The 19,139-nt window shown below is 49.6% G+C and overlaps 1 protein-coding gene and 1 non-coding gene across 2 annotated transcripts in view; both read left to right on the top strand.

Annotated features, from left to right (window-relative positions):
* The window catches only part of LOC144123083 (uncharacterized), a 155,994-nt gene that overhangs the window by 80,742 nt on the left and 56,113 nt on the right, over positions 1-19,139 (top strand). Inside the window, exon 3 of the mRNA XM_077655985.1 lies at positions 15,804-15,853. Within this exon, the coding sequence (XP_077512111.1) occupies positions 15,804-15,853 (50 nt within the window). The remainder of the gene's footprint in view (positions 1-15,803; positions 15,854-19,139) is intronic.
* Positions 304-377, top strand: TRNAS-CGA (transfer RNA serine (anticodon CGA)). The gene has a single exon. It is a non-coding gene; the product is annotated as a tRNA-Ser (tRNA).

Below are 19,139 nucleotides of genomic sequence, written 5' to 3' on the forward strand. Positions count from 1 at the left end.
CACCTGGGTTTTCGGTGATTGTTGTTTTCTTTAATATGTTTGTCAAACGAGCCCCTCATTTCATTTGTTTGCTAATAGCTTAACGGGGGTCTCGGTTCTGGCAGTCTTGATGCAATAGGTAGCATAAGAGGGCTCTCGCACAGTTTCTGCCCTCGCCATTAGATGACGTTCTACGTCACACTTGCAGTATTAGAGGACGTGCTACGTCCACCGCTATGGACGAGGGTGGCGCTGGTGAACACTCTCAAGGTTCGCTTACACGCAAAAACATAAATACCCACGAAAGCAGCAGATTGGACAGCCGTCGCCGTAGCTCAGTTGGTAAGAGCACCGGACGCGATATTCGGAGGTCGTGGGTTCGGGTCCCACCGGCGACATGGTTGTCTTTTCTGCTGGTTTATAAGTAATTTTCTTTAAACCGATTGATTGGCATTACAAATAAAAAATAATAAAAAAACATTCCCCTATGCTCCTTGGTTTCCGTGACTGTTGGCTTTCTTAATAGATATATATATATATATATATATATATATATATATATATATATATATATATATATATATATATATATATATATATATATATATATATATATATATATATATATATATATATATATATATATATTGTCACGGAGTTCTCACGGAGAGACGCTTCAACAGCTGGAGTCGGCAAGAGGAGACGGAAATGGCGGCCGATCCGCGATAGCACGATCGCAACCTCATCGTCTTCGCGGACAGCTTGCGCCACCTGGCAACACTAGGTGGCATTATTCCCCCCTCCGAAAAAGAAGGGCATCGCAGTGGTGCCGCCAGCAGCGTAGGCGCGCTAAGCTTCAGAAGGGAAACAGAGAAGAACTCGAGGAAAACGGAGCACACACAGAGTCACAACGGAGGGCCGCCAAGCCGTTATCGGGCATAGTACGGCTTAAGCCGCACAACGTGCACAATGTCAGAGCTGTTGGGCTGTCGACGTCTCGGTTGCGCGGCACCGTCGCGAACCACTTCATAGGTAACATCACTGATACGCCGTAGCACTTTGTAGGGGCCAAAGTACCGGCAGAGTAGTTTCTCGGACAAGCCCTGGCGGCGGACAGGTGTCCACACCCAAACTTGTTCACCGGGATTGTAGTCGACCTGTCGGTGTCGAAGGTTGTAACGGCGCGCATCAGTGCCCTGCTGCTGGCCGATGTGTACGCGGGCAAGCTGACGGGCTTCTTCAGCGCGTTGGGCAATTTCATGAACATCGGGTGGGAGTTGGTCGTCATCGAGGCATGGTAGCATCGCGTCAAGCATGCTCTGGACTTCACGTCCATATACAAGACGAAAGGGAGTAAAGCGTGTAGTCTCCTGGAGGGCCGTGTTGTACGCAAATGTGACGTACGGTAGCACCTCATCCCAAGTTTTGTGCTGAACGTCTACGTACATTGACAGCATGTCCGCAATGGTCTTGTTTAAGCGTTCGGTTAGCCCATTGCTCTGCGGATGATAAGCTGTAGTCTTGCGATGGCTAGTGCAGCTCAACGTAAATATATGGTCGATTAGCTGCGCTGTAAACGCTGTGCCTCTGTAATAACGCACGAAGGGGCTCCGTGCCGCAAGACGATGTTTTGCATGAAAAAGTCGGCGACCTCTGAAGCTGTGGCACAGGGTATCGCCTTGGTCTCGGCGTAGCGAGTCAAATAGTAAGTAGCGACTATGATCCACTTGTTTCCTGAGAGTGACAACGGAAAAGGACCGAGAAGGTCCATTCCTATTTGATCGAACGGAGAGCGGGGTGTAGTAACGGGCTTGAGAAAACCCGCCGGCTTAAGCGGTGGCGTCTTCCGGCGCTGGCATTCACGGCAGCTTTTTACGTACCTTTGGACATCGTCCGAGAGTCCGGGCCAGTAGTACATGTTGCGTATCCTGGCGAGCGTCCGGGAAAAACCCAGATGGCCTGAAGTGGGCTCGTCGTGGCATGCCAATAAAATGTCGGCGCGAAGATCGGCCGGAAGTACCAGAAGGTAAGCTCTTTCTTGGCCTGTCGAGTTCTTCTTGTATAAGATACCTTCGCGCAAACAGAAAGAGCCGAGACGTCGAGCGAAGTGTCGTGGTAGAGGCATGGCGTGACCTTCAAGGTTGTCAATCAGTGGTCGGAGGTCCGTGTCAGCCCGCTGCCGGGCTATTATGTCCGATGCATTAAGTATACCGAGGAAACCGCTGTCGTCGTCGATTTCGGGACCGGAAGAGTCGAGTGGTGCACGCGACAGCGTGTCGGCGTCTTCGTGTTTACGGCCCGACTTATATACGATGGTAATGTCGAATTCTTGGAGCCGTAAACTCCAGCGGGCCAATCGTCCAGACGGGTCTCGCAAATTAGCCAGCCAGCATAGGCAGTGGTGTTCGGTTACGACTTTGAATGCGCGGCCGTCAAGGTGAGGGCGAAATTTCATGGTGGCCCATACGACAGCAAGGCATTCCTTCTCTGACGTAGAGTAATTGCGTTCGGCGCGGGAGAGAGTACGGCTAGCATAGGCTATAACTCTCTCAATGCCCTCTTGGTGTTGGACAAGGACAGCTCCAAGACCGATATTGCTGGCGTCGGTGTGGATCTCGGTGTCGGCCTCTTCGTCGAAGTGTGCAAGAACGGGAGATGTCTGAAGGCGTTGGCGGAGCGAAGAGAAAGCCGTCTCTTGGTTTATTGTCCAAACGAAGGAGGTGTTGCTCCTGGTGAGGCGCGTCAACGGCTCTGCAATCTTTGCGAAGTCCGCAATAAACCGTCGGTAATATGCACAGAGACCCAGAAAACGCTGGACAGCTTTCTTGTCAGTCGGAGTAGGAAAATTGGCGACGGCGGCTGTCTTGTCGGGGTCGGGTCGAACTCCGTCGGCGCTCACAACGTGACCGAGGAACCTGAGCTCGGTGTAACCGAAGTGGCACTTCTGGGGCTTCAGCGTAAGGTCAGCGGAATGGAGGGCTCTGAGGACAGTTCGCAGGCGCACGAGATGCTGTTCAAAAGTTTCTGAAAAAACGACAACGTCGTCCAGGTATACAAGACAACTTTGCCACTTGAGGCCGGTGAGGACAGTGTCCATCATCCGTTGAAACGTCGCTGGCGCAGAGCACAAGCCAAAAGGCAGCACTTTGAATTCATAGATGCCATCTGGTGTAACGAAGGCAGTTTTTTCGCGGTCCCGTTCGTCCACTTCAATTTGCCAATAACCGCTCTTCAGGTCAATGGATGAAAAGTAATTAGCACGCCGTAATCTGTCCAGGGAGTCATCAATGCGGGGCAACGGGTAGACGTCCTATTTAGTCACATTGTTTAATTTACGGTAGTCCACGCAGAATCGAAGTGTTCCATCCTTCTTTTTAACAAGGACAACAGGCGAAGACCACGGGCTTTGGGAAGGTTGAACTACACCGTCGTCAATCATCTCCTGAACTTGCTTTTGGATTACTTCCCGTTCTTTGGCGGAAACACGATAAGGCTGCTGGCGGATAGGGCGAGCGTCGTCATACGTAATGATCCGGTGTTGCGTTAGGGGCGTTTGACGAACTTTCGACGAAGAAGCGAAACACTGTTTATACTCCAATAGCAAGTGCTCTAAGGCCAGGCGCTTTCCTTCGGGGAGGTTGCAGTTGATGTCGACATTCGGAACAGATTGGTCGTCAGTGGCGCGCGATGATTGGTCGTCAGGGGCCGCTGCCGCGAACGCAAAGCAGACCGGAACATCCACAACCGCTTCAGCGGTAGCGATCGCAGTTCCAGAGAAAAGGTGCCGGTGCTCTGGAGAAAAATTTGTAACAAGGATCGCAGACCGGCCAGCGCGAATTGTTAGTAAGCTTCGAGCGGCGCAGATGCCTTGAGTCAGGAGGAGCGAATGATTAGCCTCGGCGACTGCTTCAGCGTCGTGCAACTCAGCACAGGCGACTTCAATCAAAACACTGCTACGGGGCGGAAGTGTGACGCTGTCGGCGAAAACGCGAAGTGCGGCACTGCGTTGGCAGGAGTTGTCGAGTTCGGCGGCTTGCTCTGTGGAAAACATGACGATTCGGTTGCGCAGATCGATAATTGCTCCATACTCCCGCAGAAAGTCGATGCCGAGGATTAGGTCCCGAGAACACTCGCCCAGGACGATGCAGCTGACGACGAACGTGGACTTGCTGATCTGAACGCGAGCAGTGCACATACCCTTGGGCGTAACCAGATGACCGCCGGCAGTTCGAAGGTGCGCGCCAGGCCAAGGGGTAATCACTTTTTTCAGAATGGTCGCCAGTTGTCCACTTAAGATCGAATAATCGGCCCCGGTATCAACTAATGCGCTTACTCTGCGACCATCGATAAGAACGGGTATTTCTAAAGAAACGCGGTTTTTTAACTCTGGTGATGGCGTCGGCGGGTTTTTGTCGGATTGTAGCGGCGACGACGGGAGGTCTTCAGCACAGCGCCCCCAGCGACCTCGCCCCCGAAGGTCGCTGGTTTCAGTTTTCCCGACGAGGACTTGGCGATCGGCCCGGTGCCGCTCGCGAGAAGCCGGGAGGTGTCGGGGAAGAGCGCCTCGGTGAGGGTGAGCGCGACTGCCGCTGCACTCGGGATGGATTGCGCTGGTCCGCAAGGAATTCTTCAATTTCAGGGGGTCGTTCACCTTGACGGGGTCTCGGTGAGTCGGTGCGGAAGCCTTGGATGCCGATGCGTCGGTAATAACAATTTCGATAAAGATGACCTGGCTCTCCGCAGTGAAAACAGAGCGGTCGTCGGTTAGGTGTACGCCAAACGTCGGCCTTTCGGAGGGGTGCTCGACGATCCTCGAAGTACTGCACCGGTTGCACAGAGGGCCGCGGGGCTTGAGGCGTGGCGTGAATTGGTGGCGGCGAAGCGGGAGCCGGACGCCTTGCGACTTCGGCGTACGTCGGACGGTGGTAGTCCCCAGGCAGAGGTGGTACGTCGACCACAGGAACAGGGCCCCGGAACGCCTGTTGCACCTCCTCTCGTACAAGAGCGGAGATGGAACCGAGCGCAGGCTGCGACGGGCTACAAAATTTGTGAAGCTCCTCACGCACGATTGTGCGAATAAGTTCCCGCAAATCATCAGGATCCTGTCCGATGGTGGCAAACGATGATGTGACTGCAGCAGCATGCACGGGCCGGTCGTAACTGGCGCAACGCTGTTGCAGGATCTTCTCCATCGTTGTGGCTTCCGAAAGAAATGCAGCAACTGTAGATGGTGGGCTGCGCACGAGGCCTGCGAACAGCTGCTCTTTGACGCCTCTCATTAAGTGCCGAAGTTTATTCTCTTCAGGCATGGCAGGATCAGCTCTCCTGAAAAGCCGCGTCATGTCCTCGACGTACATTTGTACGCTTTCGTTCGGTAGCTGGACGCGGGACTGGATTGCCCGCTCCGCTCTTTCGCGGCGATCCGCGCTGGTGTAGGCCTCCAGCAGGCGACGGCGAAACTCTCGCCAGGAAGTTAGAACTTCCTCACGCTTCTCAAACCACGTGCGGGCGCCATCCTCTAGGCTAAAGTAGACGTTTCTTAGTTTCGCGGCGTCGTCCCACTGGTTATAAGCAGCCACACGCTCGAAGTCAAGGAACCAGTCCTGCACGTCTTCGAAAAGGTCCCCGTGGAAGGCCTTGGGAACCCGCGGGGTCTGCAAGGTATAGTGGGCAGGTGTAGCACCGGCAGCTTGCGTGAGAATACCGGTGGCTGGTATCATGACTGTCGCGAGTGGTCCAAGCTCCGGTGAAAGTCCCCGCAGCCTCCGGCTGAAGCGGTGTACCGGGGTGTCAATCGGCGCAGGGCTGGCGGCACGGCTCCCTGGAGGGGTTTCTTGCATGGGATACTCGTATCCAGCAGGCTCCACCAAATTGTCACGGAGTTCTCACGGAGAGACGCTTCAACAGTAGGAGTCGGCAAGAGGAGACGGAAATGGCGGCCGATCCGCGATAGCACGATCGCAACCTCATCGTCTTCGCGGACAGCTTGCGCCACCTGGCAACACTAGGTGGCAATATATATATATATATATATATATATATATATATATATATATATATATATATATATATATATATATATATATATATATGCCAAAAGTGATTTCTGGCAGCTGATTTGGCCAATATAATATAAAATCACCAAAAATTGAAGAAACATAACAGGATTTAATTCACGACGTTTCGGCTGGACACTCGAAAAAGGCTGGTCCTCCAGCCGAGACGTCGTGAATGAAATCCTGTTTGTTTCTTCAAGTTTTGGTGATTTTATATATATATATATATATATATATATATATATATATATATATATAGGGGTTTAACGTCCCAAAACGACTCATGCTAATACATACATACAGTACTCACGGATTGAAATAGGACATTCGGAGCGCTAGCCTTGCAGTGCCACGCAGGCATGTGGTAAACCACAGGCCGGCTCATTGGCTACTGGAAGGAACAATTCTGCTTTGTAGATGTTCTCCCTCTCGCGCCATACCACAATGCACCACCTTGGTTCCATGAGCGTCTACGGGCGGCGCTCCATGAAGCGACGGCCACGCGCTCCGAATGTCCTATTTCAATCCGTGAGTACTGTACATACATACATACATACATACATACATACATACATACATACATACATACATACATACATACATACATACATACATACATACATACATACATACATACATACATACATACATACATACATATTAATGTTCGGGCGTACGCCCTCCAAGACAGTGGTGCGCCCGAATAAGTCAAAACACGGAGCCGGCGCGCGGTGCGAGCGGGAGAGAGATCGAAGAGGATCGCCGCCGCCGGTCAGGGCTTTTCCGTGGATCCTGCATCGGTGGGCGATTCCTGCTAGGCGGGCCCGTTAGCCCTTAACATGTTTGGTAGCAGCGGCGGGATGGGGCTGACCCGCGCTCAAGAACAAGCGGCTCACGCGGCCGAGAGCGGCAGCCCATCACCAGTTGTCGATGCACAGGGCGCAGCGGACGGCGCCGATGATATGGGGCATCCCAACGTCCTGGCCCTTTCTCCGACGCTGGAGGCAGTGCTCCAGCGATTTGTTTGGCGACTGGGCATGATAGAGGCTCGGCTTGAAGCGCTGCAGCGCAGAATACACTTCCAGTGCCGGCCGGCTTCAACCGCGGTGGCCCGGAGACTTCAATCAATCCCGTTGACATCCACACCCGCGCCCGTAGGGCGGGCGTTGTAGTCCGACCGTTGGATGCACGGCGCAGGTGCATCCCATCGGGTCTGCCGGCTGGGGTTGGCGGAGTTACCAACCATTGAGGGCACTGCCCATTTGGAGTCTTACGAGCTCCACCTCGAATCAGTCATATTAGAACGGCGCGAAGATGACAGGACAGCAAGAGGAACGAGCAGGAACACAAAAAGCGCAGACTTTCAACTAGTTTTATTGCGTTAAAGAAGGGGGCTTATAAGGGTATTTGCCATGGAAGAAAAAGATGCAAACCAAAATGAAGTGAGCACGAGGCAGCAACGCAGAAAAATGTTCTTGTTGTCCTGTCTTCTTCCTGCAGTTTTAATATGACTGATTACAAAAACCAATTAGCCCAACTTCATGCCTTACTCCACCTGGACCATATCGCAGCGGCGATTGGGTGGAGCGAGAGCACAATAGCCGTCATGCTAATCGCCAAGAAACCTGCCCGAGTGGCAGAGCTGCTCCCAAACGTGCCCCGCGTGGATCCTGGCCGGTACGACGCCAAAACGGGCCTCCTCAACGAGCGTTAGGGGTCGGGGAAACACCGGCTCTAATACCAGCGCCAGCGTGCGCGCCGGCAGGAGCCCGGGGAGAGTTACCAGGAGCTGACCACAGCTGTCCTGCGGTTGGTGCCGCGGTCGGTGCCGTGTGCACGACGGACCATCATGGCCCCGATCGGCACTGTGGAGGCCATCCGAGATCCCGAGGTCCAGCGCCAGGTCTGCGCGGGTCCGCGTAGCTGTGAGTCTCGCCGTTCAGGCAAATATGATCCTGCGAGCCGCGCGGGGGTCAGCAGCGGCTTCCTCGGAGCGGGCGCATCGGGCCGCGGCCGCTACTCCGGCTCCTGTCCGATAAAGGCATAGCAGCCTGACCCTTACCTGCTTCCGCTGCTGTCAGCGGGGCCACTATTCTAGAGACTGCGTCGTCGCTTCACCGTTACGAGATGGTCCGGCTGAACTCCTGGGTTTCAGTTCTGCCGGACGAATAAGTATCAGTCCTCACGCCCCTATTTCTACATTCCGCCCCCTCGTCGATTTTTGGTCCCCGTGTTGCGCCTTACGTAATTGTAGACGTTGCTCAACTCGTCCAGCACATGAGTGCCCTTGTAGACACGGAAGCTGCTGTCAATGTGTTAGACAGGTCGCTCGTGGTCAGCGTGCCCGACTTGCTTCCTGCGGCCCTGAAGGCCGACTTTAAATTTCAACGGCACCCTCTCCAATCAACTGAGACGTGTCATCGTGAATTTGCGTGCTTTCGGCACGACCACCTTAACCGAGTTTTTGGTCACTTACAGCCCAGTTTGGCCGCGAGTCCTCGGCTGCGGCTGGTACCAGTAAGCACGGGTCGTTGTCGCCTTCGCGTCCCGCGAGAGCAGGCCTACCGACCTCCCTGCAGCCAAGGCTGGATTCATCGGTTTTTTCACGTCAGTGCGGGCTCATGCCTTCCCCTGGTGTCGGCCACCAAGCGTGCCTCCACCTGTCTGCGCGGTGCCTTCTCGAAGTTTCGGCATCACGTCCGGCTGTCTGAAGTGTGCTTACTGTCCACGACTTTTGACATGACCCTACCACCGGCAGCAGCAACTTGGGTACGGGGTCAGGTGGCGGCCAGAGAGCAGCCGATGTCCTCATCGAACCCGTCCAATGTGGAGCACCAGCCCACGAGATGACCTCATCTCGGAGCCATTCATCAGTGACGAAAGAGAAGGCTTACGTGCTCGTACTTAACCTCGGGGGTCATCCTATCGTACCGTCACCTCTCAAGTGTCAACCCTTGGCACGGCGCTTGTTTTGGACACAGGCTAACCGATGTCCTCTCTTCAGCCTGCAGCTCCGGCGCTTTCTCCGGCAACACCAGAAGCCCTACATAGGGGAGTCCTTCAATATCTGCCCCAACCTGGCCTCCGCGGAGCCCCTCCACTGAAGGCCCGACTGCAGCAGCACCGAAGTTATTTCGCTCTCCAAGTCATTGACACCTCTGTACATCCTGGACACATCTCTGCATCGACACTGCAGGTCGCAGCCATTCGCATCGAACCTCGCCGTGTGGAACCGGCCGAACGGCGGGTTATTTAGCAGCACTTGGCCAACATGCTTACCGAAGGCGTTATATCTCCTTCATGCAGGTCCTGGTCCTGTCCCGTCGGCCTTGTGCGGAAGAATGACGGGACAATCCGCTTCTACGTGGAATATCTCAAGCCCAAACGTTGTTTACCTGGACCTCTCTCCGCTGCCTTGCCTTGAGGACACAGCCGGCCGACAGAAGGGGTCCCAATACTACACCACCCTGGACCTTCATTTAGGCTACTGCCATGTACCACTCCAACCCGAAGACACAAATAAACGGCTTTTGGGGCCTCGTCCGTCCACTTCTAAAAACTTAAATGAGTGCCCTTCAGTCTCTCCAACGCCTCAGCCACGTTGCAGCGCCTTATATATTGTTGTTGGGCCACATGAGGTGGACAATGGCGCTGGTATACTTAAGCGACGTGATTGCCGACGCAGCCACTTTTAAAGAGCATCAGCGACTCCTCAAGCTTGTTCTCGAAGCACTTACCGCCGCGGGGCTTCGCATAAAACTCTAAATGTCCTTGTTTGGTTTTGCCGAGGGGACGTACTCAGGTCACGTCGTTGATCGGAATGGCATTCGTCCCGACCCTGACAAGCGGCGGGTTCTCATGGCTTCCAAGGCCTCAGTCATGCCCAAGGAACTTAAGTTTCCTTATATTTGCGTCCTACTTCCGCTGTTTTATTCGGGACTTCGCCAAAGAGAGCATGCTATTAACCGCCCTACTGAAACAGAACGCAGCCTGGAATTAGAGTCCTGCCGAACAAGGAGCGTTCGTCAACATCAAGCGTGTCCTTCTCGAGCCCTCCGCTTTGACTCTCCAGGATCAGTCTGCTCCTACCATCTTTCATAAGGGCGCTAGCCAAGATGAACTCGGAGTTGTATTTTTGCAGAAAGACAAGTTTGGTGACTAGTGTGTCCTGGCTTATGCAGCCGCGAAATCGGGGATGTTGAGCGGCGCCGGCACTTTCAAATACGCTTAAACCATCATGAAATAGGTTGAGCCACAATGTTTTTTAGTGATTGCTTCGTCGGTGAGTGATAAGATGTGGCGCCGCTCTAGACTTTGAAAGCGGGAAAAAGCATCGATACCACACTGCTGGCCAAGAGTAAAAATTTATAGCCGCCGCATGTAACTGCACATTGTTGTCAGTCGAAGCGCCATACGAAAGAGCTGTCACATCACAGAGGAGCTTCCTTCCGAGCGCCGCGATCTGTTGTTAAAGTAACACGAATAGGGCGGAAATTCTAGGCGTTTGCATCTCAGGACAAAAGCGCGTTATTAAAATTTTCAAACTAGAATAGACTTTGAATGTCGCTACATCCGCTTTTAAATATTAATTCATTGTGGGCGGAACACCACGATGCAGACGCAAGACAAAGTTGAAGAACACACTCACGAGCGCTGACTCACAACCAGTTTTTTATTGAGAAAAGCACACATTTTATAGAACAGCGGTATTTGACACTGAAAACATCCAGAGGTCTCACACTAGTTTTCTATTGAGAAAAGCACACATTTTATAGAACAGCAGTATTTGACACTGAAAACATCCAGAGGTCTTGCACACAGAACTGTCAAAAGATATACCATTATCAACTCATCCGCCATCTGATGAAGCCCTGTCAATAACCTCGAAGTTCTGCACACCCCGTCTTTTTGTACCCCATGCAATCATCAAGAATTATCAAGAAAGGAAACCTCTTTATAAACTACTAATAAAGAAGGCTGGCTTACAGATTGCTGCTGTTTCTTCATGACGAAATATGCTTTCATTATTTATCGGGTTTTACCCCATGGTAAAACAAAATGTTTTGTGTTAAGAAACAAAGGCCGGCATTTTTTCTCCTCCTTCTTCTCTTTCCCACAATCGTGGCAGTGAACATTCAAATATGAACAGCTTGAATAAGAGAGTGACTGAAGGTGTACACGCAGACGAGTGATGATAGCGAATTTTTATGGCGCAAGCGTATACACGGCCAGAGAGTGCCATGACACAAGGTATTTTGTTCGCTCAAGAGGGGGGGGGGGTGTCAAAGACCCCTTTTTTAAGCATTTCACCGATGAGTGCAAGGCAAGCACCAGGCCAGTGAAGCTTGCACCCATTGTATCACCGGTGAGCACCCGGTGGCACAGGGTATCGAACCCCGCACCTTCCGCATGCGAAGTGGCCTATATATAGACTGGAAAGAAACGCCGCGCCTTGGTTACAAGCAAAAGGATTTTGTTCCCACATGGGATAAAACAGCTAGAGAATTAATGAAAGCGTATTTCATCCGCAAGAAACTGATACAATGTGTAAGCCAGTCTTCCTTATTACTTGTTGATAAAAGATGATTTTCTTGATGATTCATGATGATTGCATGGGTTACAAAGAGGAGGAGGGGGCGGGTGAGGTCTTGGTTATTGACAGAGGTGTACAACCTGGCCGATGAGTTGTTAATGTTTTATCTCTTGAAAGAACTGTGTGCAGGTGCTCTAGTTTTTTAGTGTCAAATTACTGTGTTGTATAAAATGCGTGCTTTTCGCAATAAAATGCTATTTACGAGTCAGCGCTCGTCCGCGCAGTCTTCTACTTTGCTTTTCGTCTGCTTCGCCATCTACAATACCTACTGGCACCAACTCCCCCAACTATACATAATTTTTCAATATAAGCATTAACGCTTACTGCAGTTAAAAAAGTTAATAATTTATTTTGTTCATCACCCAAACTACGATGACATTTTTTTCTCACTGTTTCTGCCCGCCTAGCCACATTACCCATTTACAATTTTGGCTTTATTTTACTGCTCTTGGTATTTTTAAAAATCATTTAAAGAAGGTTTCTGAACATCATGCATAACAGCTGTACCTTACCAGGACTCATCTTAGGGACAGAAACGTTGAGGCCAAAGACAGGGTTCGACTTTAATTGAGGACAACACAGCTAGCATTGGAAAGGAAAATGATAAGTGGAACATTAAGAGACAGGAAAAGGACAGAGCAGGTAAGAGAACAAAAGCAGCTCAGTGACATCCCAGTCTAAATCAAGAAGACATGGGCTTGCGGAGAGCATGTAATGCGAAGACAAGATAACCGATGGCCACTAAGGGTACCGGACTACGTACGAAGAGAAGGCAAGTATAGCAGGAGGCGGAAGGAAGTTAGGTATGCAGATGAGGTTAAGAAGCCTTCGGGGATGAGGTAGCCACATCTGGCGCAGGAGAGCGATCTTTGGAAAGATACTGAAAAGGCCTGCCGCGTGGCTAGTCAAGTTTAATGTGATGATTGTCGCAGCGCTTCTGTTATGAACTTCCGGTTATTTTACGTACGCCAATTCAATTCAAGAGCATGATTCCATAATACCTGCTCGACTGTTGAAATTTTAATTGCGTAAAATGCTTTCTCGTAGTCACCAACGGTGATTTACACAAGTTCGTTATATCGTGACATTTCTATGCCACCTGATTTATGGTGTGAATATAATCGACTATCGAGTAGCCTTTACGAAAGCCTGCGAGGTCATTTCGTTTATTTATGTCACAGGTTGCCCTTTTTCTATTAGCAATTACCTTAGTGAATACCTTGTAGATTACGGTCAATATGCTAATCAGTCTGTAATTTTTGAAGCCCTAGCTTGACGTCCTCTTTCTAAAGAATTTCTTGTGGATGGAAAAGTAACTGATTCGATTCCAAGAGAAGGCGAACATAACAGGTTGCTAGTGAAAATTGGGTGGGCGGATGGCTATAAGAAGATTCTAGGGATAAGGTGATCGCGGCTGGCACATGACGGGGTTCATTGGAAATATATGGAGAGGACTCTGTCCAACTGATGAAGATGTACATTATTATGGCAGGAGAGTCCAGTGTTGTTTTATTATTTTCACCTCCATGGTGTACATTACAAACAGCATTAAATGGTGCTTTACAAACAGCATTAAATTGTTCAGATGGGTTATGTTCTGCAGCAGTGATGGCGCTTTAGCAGCTGCGCTGAGTGGAAGAGGAATGCGCTTCGAACCCCGGTGCCATCAAATATTTCACCGCCGAACAAAATCCGAGTTTGAATGACATATCATACCAAGGCCTGAGGTGCGATATGATCCTGGCGACCCGAGCCCACAACCCATCCTCTACAAGAACAAGTTTTCAGGGCGCAGGTTTAGATCTTGGCCACCACCTCCTATATAAATGCACCAGTTAAACTTCGGCCCTCAATCACAAGCCAGTGGGGCGCAACTGGCTAAGCGTCGGCCCCGTCCTATGAAGCAGCAAAGGGTTCTAAGAAATGCTGTGTCCAGAGAGGCCACCATTTGAAACTCAACCTGCAATGATTAAAGCAAGCACATTATCTAGAACATTATCGAGGAAATAGCAGGTAATAAATCCTGTGTGATAAGGGTTAAAGACGTTAGGACGACAGATGAACCATATGCTTCACGACGGGCGCCTACTATTTTACAGTGGCTTAGTGAGCAGACGAAAGCTAGGCGTAATTCCTCGCCAACAAATATATACCGCAATTATACTGCATTACCCAAAAGTTTGCAGTTATTTTAACTATGCTTAATAAGTGGTCGAAATTGAAGGTTGCACACACCTGCGCTGTGACACCCAGTCACAATGACGGCTTATTGGAAAGATTCTATTTATCCGCCGCAGTGGCTTAATGGATACAGAGCTCGTGTACTCAGTCGGAGTACCTGGGTTCGAACCCGACCGCGGTGGCAGCGTTTCGATGGGAGCGAAACGCTAAGGCGACCATGTGCTGTGCTATGTCACTGCACGTGAAAGATTCCCAGGTGGTCGAAATTATTCCGGAGCCCTCCACTGCGGTACCTCTTTCTTCCTTTATTCTTTCAGTCCATCCTTTATCCCTCCCCTTACGGCGTGATTCAGGTGTCCACCGAGATGTGAGATAGAAACTGCGCCATTTCCTGTCCCCAAAAACCAATTTCTTAAAATATTCTATAGAGTTTTGGAATCGGCACTCATTGCGGTAAAACGCAAGAAATTACTGATGTGCGACGTTAGTGCCAAGCTATGCAACAAACAGAAATTGGATCAGGCAGTGTAGAATTATGGCATAGATTATAGAAAAAGCAGAAGGGACTAATTAGTATAGCTCTGAGAACAAAATTGTTTAGGGCCCATGAATACCTTCTTCCTAAAATGTGGGCACCTGAAGCTGGCTTGGAAGATTTTGAGCAGCGACACTGAAACTGAAACCGACTTTATATTGTGGGCGCGTCCTAGGATCATGCCGGCTGAGGAGGTGGTAGGCTAGGTGAGATGCAGCCACCATAGGATAGCGAAGTCTCGAATAAGATACCGGATTTTCAGTGAAGGAGAAAGTGGTAAAAAAGAGAAGCACAATAATCAATTACCGTTTTTATGGAAATCAGAGCAATTTTGGATTTCACTAAAGGGGAGATTATTCGCTGGAATAAAGATTTTCAGATCTTCAAACTGGTGTTCCCTTTTCATCTTGAGATATTCCTTCCTTAAACAAGGACGACGACCCTGCAGTTGGAGGGATGAATTAAAATCTCAATATATTGTTACATAGTGCATACTAAAAGTAGATGGTAGTGTAGCTGGACACGATACTGTAGAGCTCTCTGAGAACAGCAATGATCTTTTTTAATGAACGCCAAGACATGGGTGTCCCCTGCCCCATCGATGAATAGAAATTATAGAGATCTCGAAGGTAACCAATACCCATAAGGTACCCGACGAAAGGAACCATAATAGGAACAGAATCTAGCATGCACTAGAAAGCAGAAATAACCTAAACTCGGTGAAGGAATAGAAGGCTTGCGCAAAAATTAGGTATAGGCACTAATAGACAAGTTTTAATATGAATTTGAGCGTTCATAACAAGCAGGGCAATTTTTTTGCCTTTGAATGTAGAGAACATGTCATGCAGGCGTAAAACAACCATAGTGTCACGTTTGGACGGATAGTGCATAATAAAAAAAAACACCACCCTGGCCGCTCTGCTCATTTCCTTGTTGTGGTCGATGTTTTCGCTTGCATCTATAATGCTGGTAATGCAGAGTAACTAGAAATTCAGGTGGGAGGAAGCGATTGACAATTTTCAAATACCTAGATTCACACAGTCAGTCGTGAAATTATACATATGTACGACGTAGCCGGAACGTAACGATGGAAAGCTTCCGAACACCCAGCCGCGCAGTCTTTGACTCTGGGTGGAGAAACATCCATGCCAAACACTTGGCTGAGCTTCTACATTACCTGTCGGGATAAATAGGCTTTTTGAGTGCGAAATTACTAATCCGGTGCTTCTCAGCCGAACAGAATCGCCTCTTACGTGTCCGCAAGGAAGCATACGCACAGCTGCAAAGCACTACTGGCATAGGCTTAATTAAACTAGATATAAAAGTGTCGACCTCTGGTGCAAAGTCTGTGTTCACCCTCAACGTCACACATACATTCAGTAAGATGTTTTGCACTGTATTCTAATCGTGTAAACATTCTACGTTATTTTAGTTGAAAACTGGGCTTCTTTCTTTCCAGTGGAATGCAAGGAACTATGGCCCAAATACAGCAATGTGTGTCTGAAATGGGTGAGCACTAAGGTTTTCTTTTTTCAGCTCTCTTTAGCCGGCATCTAACAATCATATGCATTACAAAAAGATAATCAACAAAGACGCCAGTCAAGCAGGAGGGAAAACTTTTACTTCACCAATGCTAGTAACCCCCAGCCTATTCGGTCGTGGTATGGTGCTCGGCGGCTGACTTGAAAGACTCGGGTTCGATCCCGGCCGGGGCGGCTAAATTTTGATCGAGGTGAAGTTCTCGAGGACCGTGTAATGTGCGATGTCAGTGCACGTTAAAGAACCCTAGGTGGTCGAAATTTCCAGAGCTTTCACGCCAGCATCCCTCATAGCCTCAGTTACTTTGGGACGTTAAGCCCCCAGAAATTAAATCAAATCTTAGGGCGTGGTCCTTACTCCAGGAGTCCGTTGGCTGTCGCTATTCTGCGAGCCCGCTCGATCAGACTTTGCATGTCTTGTGGGTCTTTGCTGGACAGAGCAGCTTTCGAAGATGACAAAGTGGGGTGGAGGATGTGTGGTTGGTGCCCCGGGGGGCCGGGGAATTTCCATTGGGATTGGAAGAGTGTCGATAATAGGTTTGCATTGCGTTCGCCAGCATCCAGTGTACTGTGCGGGGGAAGACGAGGTGGTCGTGGTATGGTTCGGGCAAGTGTGTGAAGCTGGCACCAGGCTATGATGTCCGCTCTGTTGAGGAATTTGTGTAAGGAGGAGAGGAGGAGCGGATGCGGAGTGTGCTTCAGTGGCGCCTCTAGTGTTCAAGAATGAGTCTGTATGTTAATGATTATGGATTTTTATGGCGCAAGGGCAGCTATGGCCAAAGAGCGCCATGCCACAAGGTATTTTTCTTTTTCTCAAGGTGGTTTCAAAGACCCATTTCCCAAGCATTTCACCCTAAATAAGCCGAGCACCAGACCAGGGGAAAGCTTGTACCCATTGTATCACCGGTGGGTACCCGGCGCACTGGGGATCGAACCCCGCACCTCCCGCATACGAGGCGGATGTTCAACCACTTGGTCACCGCTGCGGTCTGTATGTTAGAGGTTTGGTGAGTGGTGGCGTTTGTACATTGTTCTCTTCGCCTCTAAATCCTCGGCCAGATGTCCAATGCTATACCCCTTGTGCCCGGCGGGTCAGGTTTCGGCCGTGCGTATATGCGCGCTCGTTGTCAAGAGGAAAAGTGTGGCCTGGTGTCCAGATTATTCGAACGAGGGGAAGTGCTTTTGTGGAACCCTGTTGGAGTATTTGCAGCACTGCTTTGATAATAGGCTACAGGTGTAGGCCTGACATGCCGCTTGTAAGTCGCTTATTGCTGTCCGGATTTTGAGGTCCTCATTCAGCCGGTCCACAAGATACAGCGGACGGTAAGGGCAATCATCATCATCAGCATCGTCGTCGTCGTCGTCGGCGACGGCGGCGGCGGCAGCAGCAGCAGCAGCCGCCGCCTCACTGCGTCCACTTCAGGGCAAAGGCCTCTCCCATGTCTCTCCAATTAAACATGTAATTGGCCAGCCGAGCCCACCGTATGCACACAAACTTCTTAATCTCATCCGGCCACCTAACTTTCTGCCTCCCCCTGCTACGCTTGCCTTTCCTTGGAATCCAATCTGTTACCCTTAAGAATCAGCGGCTATCTTGCCTTCACAATCCAGGATCAGCCCAAGCCCAATTCTTTTTCTTAATTTTGACTAGTATATCATTAACCCGCGTTTCTGCCCTCACCCAGTCTTCCCGCTTCCGGTCTCTTAACTTTACACCTATCTTGTTGTTTTCATGGATCGCTGCGTTGTCCCTAACTTGAGCTGAATCCTTTTAGCTAGGCTCCACGTTTCTGCCTCGTAGGTGATTACTGGTAAGATACAGGTGTTGTATACTTTTATCTTGAGGGATATGGGTAAACTGCCATTAATTATCTGAGAGAACCTGCCATATGCGGTCCACTCCATACTTATTCTTCTAGTCCTCTCTCATGATCCACGTCAGTGGTTCCTACTTGCCTTAAGTAGACCCATTCCTTTAGCACTTCCAGCCTCTCGCTACCAGCTGTTAACTGCTGTTCCCTTGCTAGGCTGTTGTAAACTACTTTGGTTTTATGGATGATAATTTTTAGACCCACCGTTGTGTTCTTCCCGTGTAACTAAATGATAGTGCTTTGCAATTCATCGCCTGAGTGACTCAGCAAGACAATGTCATCAGCGAACCACAGATTATTTAGGTGTTCTCCATCAACCGTTATCCCAAACGGTTCCCAATTCAGGCCTCAAAATACCTCCTTTAACAGGCGGTGAATAGCACTGGCGAGATCGTGACTCCCTGTCTGACGCCCTTCCATATTCGAATTTTATTGCGGACTTTATGGAGGACTATGGTAGCTGTTCAGTTCCTATAGACATCTTCGAGTATTTTTACATGTCTCTTCTGTACCCTGATTCCGCAATACCTGCGTGACTGCCTAGGTTTCAACTGAGTCAAATGCTTTCTCGTAAACAATAAAGGCTATATATACATATAGGGGTTGGTTGTATCCTGTGCATTTCTCTATCGCCTGACTGATAATGTGAATGTGATGTATTATGGGATATCTTTTACGAAAGCCTGCCTGAAGATTTGTTTGATTAAAGTCTAAGGTTGCCCTGCCTGTATTTGCAATTGCCTGAGTAAATAAATACCTTGCCGCAACCGACAGTAAGCTGATCGGCCTGTAATTTTTCAAGACCTTGGCGTCTCTATTATTATGAATTAAGGTAATGATACCGTTCTTCAAAGCTTCTGTAATTGTGGAAATCATAATGCATTACGCATAGCGGGGGGCTACTTTAGCTACCACAATCTCCCCACCACCATCCTTCAACAGATCTGCTGTTACCTGATCCTGATCAGCTGCTCTTCCCCTTTGCATTGCTCCCGAGGCTTTCTCTACTTCTTTCGTTATGGACGGGATGACGCATTGCTCTTCGCTACTGTCTCTGTCACTAACGCTCTGATTACATTGAATATTGTACAGATTTGTGTAGAACGCTTCGGCTACTTTAACTATCTCATCAATATTGCTAATGACATTGCCCTCCTTGTCTCCTAAGGCAGCCATCTGGTTTTTGCCTATGCCTAGTTTCGTCTTCGCCGCTCTTTAAAGCATGCTAGATTCTCTCTTTCGAGCATGCTAGTTTGTCTCTATTTTAAACTTCCTTATGTCGGCTACCTTTCGCTCGTTTATTAACTTCGATACCTCTGCTAGATCTGTTTTGTCTCTAGGGCTAGACGCCCTCATCCTTTTGACGTTTCTTAATCAGATCTTTCG

Source organism: Amblyomma americanum, chromosome 3 (assembly GCF_052857255.1).
Source record: "Amblyomma americanum isolate KBUSLIRL-KWMA chromosome 3, ASM5285725v1, whole genome shotgun sequence".
Classification (NCBI taxonomy): Eukaryota; Metazoa; Arthropoda; class Arachnida; order Ixodida; family Ixodidae; genus Amblyomma; species Amblyomma americanum.